Source organism: Alexandromys fortis, unplaced genomic scaffold (assembly GCF_014885135.2).
Source record: "Alexandromys fortis isolate MF-2015 unplaced genomic scaffold, M_Fortis_MF-2015_v1.1 scaffold_1112, whole genome shotgun sequence".
NCBI lineage: Eukaryota > Metazoa > Chordata > Mammalia > Rodentia > Cricetidae > Alexandromys > Alexandromys fortis.
The window spans coordinates 1-4,020 of record NW_026068978.1 but is presented as its reverse complement, the minus strand read 5'-3'; the positions used below and the strand labels follow the sequence as shown (position 1 = coordinate 4,020).

Genomic DNA, 4,020 nt, shown 5'->3' with positions numbered 1-4,020 from the left:
GCTGTAGTTCCAAGATGGTGTCGTCGGTGTGCGGGTCTCGGGTGTCGGGGCTGCTGGGCCGGGCCCTCCCACGGGTGGGGCGGCCCATGTCGAGTGGCTCCCACGGCGAGGAGGGTTCAGGTACAGGGGCTCGGGTGGGAGTGGGGCCTCCGCGGCTCTCAGGCGATGTGGCGGAGCTGTGACCTTGGCGGGAGGCCTTGCGGGAGGGAGAGGCCGAGGCTGACGTTGTGGCCCCGCCGCAGCTCGCATGTGGAAGGCCCTCACCTTCTTCGTGGCGCTGCCCGGGGTGGGAGTGAGCATGCTCAACGTCTTCCTGAAGTCGCAGCACAGAGAGCACGAGAGACCCGAGTTCATCGCCTACCCTCATCTCCGCATCAGGACCAAGGTACGCACGCCCTGCGCCTTTGCCGCCCTTTAAGCGGCCGTTATCTCATTGCCCACTCCCCAGCCCAAGCTCTTGGGGTTCTGGGATCTTGGCTACCAGTCTGTCTGCGCAAACAGAACATTTTATCCTTGTTTTGCTTAAGGGAAGCCAGCTGTGGGTCACGTCTCAGTTTTCTTAAAGGTCACACAGTAAATGCCTTTAGGTTTTCATTTTCCCCGATTTATGGCATCTCTCATCTTCTGGTGCAGTTTAGAAGCAGCCGTTTTTTGCATGAAAGCGTGGAGGTTTGAGGTGTCCGTTTATAATAAAGTGGCAAGCGCTGAAGGGGATTGGAGATTCGGCGTTTGGCATGCCGGGTGATGCTAGGTGCTTCGCGACCCGACTGCCGGTTTGTCTCTCACAGTGCCTATCATTATCTTGGCTGTTCGTTTAGACAGTTCAGTAATCTGCCCTCCGTCACTGGATGTAACAAGGGTGTCGTCTTGTTCCCTAAGAACCGTGTCACCTTATTCACATGAGACTAGCCTCGCAGAAACTAATTCTAGAGTTGGATTTTAGAACCAGAGCCTCGATCCCACTCTCGCACAGCCTCAGCATTGGGAGGCAGAGCAGGTGGATCTCCTGAGTTCGAGGCCAGTCTGATCTACCTCGTGAGCTCAGGGCAGCCAGAGCTATTTCGTGAGACTTTGGTGGGGGCGGGAGATCTGACAGCATCCTGCCTTGCCTCTGCCACTAGATGGCAGTACTACCCCCTCTCCGTATCCTGCCCCCTTAAGCTGGGGTGGTAGCTCAGTCTGTAATCCTGTCCGTGGGAGGTGTCGGTAGCTCATGGCCATTCTCTGCTACATTGTAAAATGAGATTAGTTTGGGCTAACTAGGACTGTTTCAAAAAAAAAACAAAAAATTGTGAGCCACTGACCTAGAGCAATGCTTTTCAGACATAGTGGGAAGGAGCTGGAGAGATGACTCGGTAATTAAAAGTGGCTTTAATCCCAGCACTTGGGAGGCAGAAGTAGGTAGAGCTCTGGTCTACAAGCAACTTCCAGGACAGCTGGGGAGAGACCTTGTCTCAAAAAAAAAAAAATTATGATAGGTAGAATCATACATGCTGCTAATCACAGCACTCAGTAGGCAGAGGCAGGAGGATCATGGTAGGTTTTTTGGCCAGCCTGTTCTTATAGAGTTCCAGGTTGGGTACATAAGGAAACCCTGGCTTTTTGTTTGCTTGTTTGTTTGAAGTTGGTGCTCCAAGGATGGCTCAGCAGGTAAAGGCTACCAAGCTTGAACACACGAGTTCAGTCCTGGGACCCACTCTGTAGAAGGCGAGATCTACACCTGCAAGTTGCCTTCTGACAATGGCCTTCAACACAAAACAAATAAATTCGTTTTTTAGAAGAAAGTAGTAGGTTAGCTGGATGTGGTGGTGCACTCCTTTAATCCCAGCACTCAGAAGGCAGAGACAGGCGGAGCTCTGTGAGGTCGAGGCCAGCCTGGTCTACAAAAGAGAGTTCCAGGACAGCTAGAGCTGTTAAACAGAGAAACTGTCTCAGAAAGAGAGAGAGAGAGATTTATTTTAAATTATGTGTGAGTACATGTGGAGGCCCAGGGAAGCCAGAGAGTGCTTCAGGTCCCCTGGGACTAGAGCACAGGCAGTTATTAGCTGCCTAACGTGGGTGCTGGGAACCAAGCTTGGGCGCTGTAAAAGCGTAGCAGTACACACTGCTGAGCCATCTCTCCTTCGCCGAGTAGCTGTCTTGAACTTGCTTTTCTTACCATCTACTTCAGGGGCCTCCCTCCCAGTTGTTCACTAGAACACACTAGTAATAGTTGTGGGATAGTTGGGGGCTGGAGAGATAGCTCAGGTTAAGAGCACTGGCTGCTCCTCCAGAGGTCCTGAACTCAGTTCCCAGCGACCACACGGCAGCTCACAACAATCTATATTCCGATTCTCTCTTCTGTGTGCATGAAGACAGAGCATTCATACATAAATAAATAAATTTTAAGGGGGAAAAGCTATGGGAAATTGAAACTATGCCAGTAAAGGGCAGATTTTCATTTTGATTTTATGTATCATCTGTTTCGTGGCCTAGTTATTTATAAGCATTTTCTGGAATTATCTAATTGACGTCTTCACTCCACAGCCCTTCCCCTGGGGAGATGGTAACCATACCCTCTTCCACAACCCTCGTGTGAACCCACTTCCGACTGGCTATGAAGATGAGTAAAGAGAACCTGGACCTTCCCCCAGGCAGCAAGGGACCACAGCACTGGTTTGGACCATTACTTTGTGGACCTTGAAAGCGCTTGGGGTGCTAAGCTCATCTTTCCTTGTATCCTACAGTGACCATTACACTTTGCTTACAAGAGGAGATGGCCTAAATAAATAACTTAAAGTTACCTTGTTCATGAGCTGAATGTTGCAGTCTTGGTTTATTCCCAGAAATTGACACTACTTTGCTATTTTACAGTGCTTCAGATCTGGTTTAGCCCACCAAATACTGTTTAAAATTGGTTCTGTGTTGGTTTCTTGTGCTTAGGGTGGGTAATGCCAAGAGCACAGAGCTACCTATTGGGATGGGCTCTGCGACAGACACTGACGATCAATAGAATGGCTGCTGCTTACCACCTATAACTTAAAAGACTCTGTGGGCAAAATAGCATGTTCCAGGTCAGCTCAGGCTGCACAGCCCAATAAAGCGCTTGTGCTTATGCAAGCTCTCCTGGGTCTTAGTGTCCTCCTGTTCGAGTCTACCAAAGGAGTCAAGTTCCTACCTTCGGGTAAAGATTCTTTTCTCAGTCAGGCATGGTGGCACACACACCTTTAATCCCAGCATTCAGGAGACAGAGGCAGGTGGATCTCTCTGAGTTCCAAGACAGCCTGATCTACAGAATGAGTTCCAGGACAGCTACACAGAGAACCTTGTCTGGGGGGGGCGGGGGGAGAAAGAGGAAACAGCAGTAGCAGTTGTTACAAAATGACTCTGACATAGCCATTAATTGCTTGTCATTTTCTGGAGAAGATGAAGTCAGGTAGGGTGGATGATCTATTTTCTTAGTTTAAGATGCTCCTGTTAGGTTGTGGTATAAAGCAAGGAAGCTATCAGTAGCTGCCCTTTTTAAGGCAGGGTCTTGTTACGTTGCCTAGGCAGTCTTGAACTCCTAGGCTTTCTAGCCTTTCCATCATGAGTAGCACCACCATGCTGTTATTTCAAGGATTCTTTTTTGTTTCTTTGTGTAGCCCTGGCCCTTCTCTCCTGGAACTACTCTGCTGACCAAGCTGGCCTCACGCTTGCCGACATCCACCTGCCTCTGCCTCTGCCTCTTGAGTGCTGGGATTAAAGGCGTGTCACCACCACCTGGCTGTCTCAAAGATTCTTCAGTCTAAATGATCACCATCACACCCCTCCAGAAAATAACAAGAAAGATTCTAAAAGGCCATGGTGGTGCATGCTTATAACCTCTAGGACTTCGGGAAGAGGAGTTTGATGCCAAAGGACTGCCGTAGCCCAAAGCTAGCCTAAGCTGTCTTAAGAGGAAAAACTAAGGGCTGGAGAGATGGCTCAGAGGTTAAGAGCACTGGCTGCTCTTCCAGAGGTCCTGAGTTCAATTCCCAGCAACCACATGGTGGCTCACAA

At 49.7% G+C, this 4,020-nt stretch overlaps 1 protein-coding gene across 1 annotated transcript; it reads left to right on the top strand.

The window, feature by feature from the left end:
- The first annotated feature begins 6 nt into the window (after window positions 1-6).
- Window positions 7-2,794, top strand: LOC126496085 (cytochrome c oxidase subunit 6A1, mitochondrial). The gene is made up of 3 exons (XM_050133657.1): window positions 7-120; window positions 243-385; window positions 2,527-2,794. Exons 1-3 carry the CDS (start codon window positions 15-17, stop codon window positions 2,608-2,610), a joined length of 333 nt encoding a protein of 110 aa, XP_049989614.1. The 5' UTR covers window positions 7-14; the 3' UTR covers window positions 2,611-2,794.
- Window positions 2,795-4,020: the final 1,226 nt, after the last annotated feature.

Bases quoted from the DNA above. Each gene is read 5' to 3' on its own strand.
- LOC126496085 (XM_050133657.1), top strand. From the start codon at position 15: ATGGTGTCGTCGGTGTGCGGGTCTCGGGTGTCGGGGCTGCTGGGCCGG. The intron at 121-242 runs GTACAGGGGCTC...GCCCCGCCGCAG, and splicing joins CCACGGCGAGGAGGGTTCAG to CTCGCATGTGGAAGGCCCTC. The intron at 386-2,526 runs GTACGCACGCCC...TTCACTCCACAG, and splicing joins ATCTCCGCATCAGGACCAAG to CCCTTCCCCTGGGGAGATGG.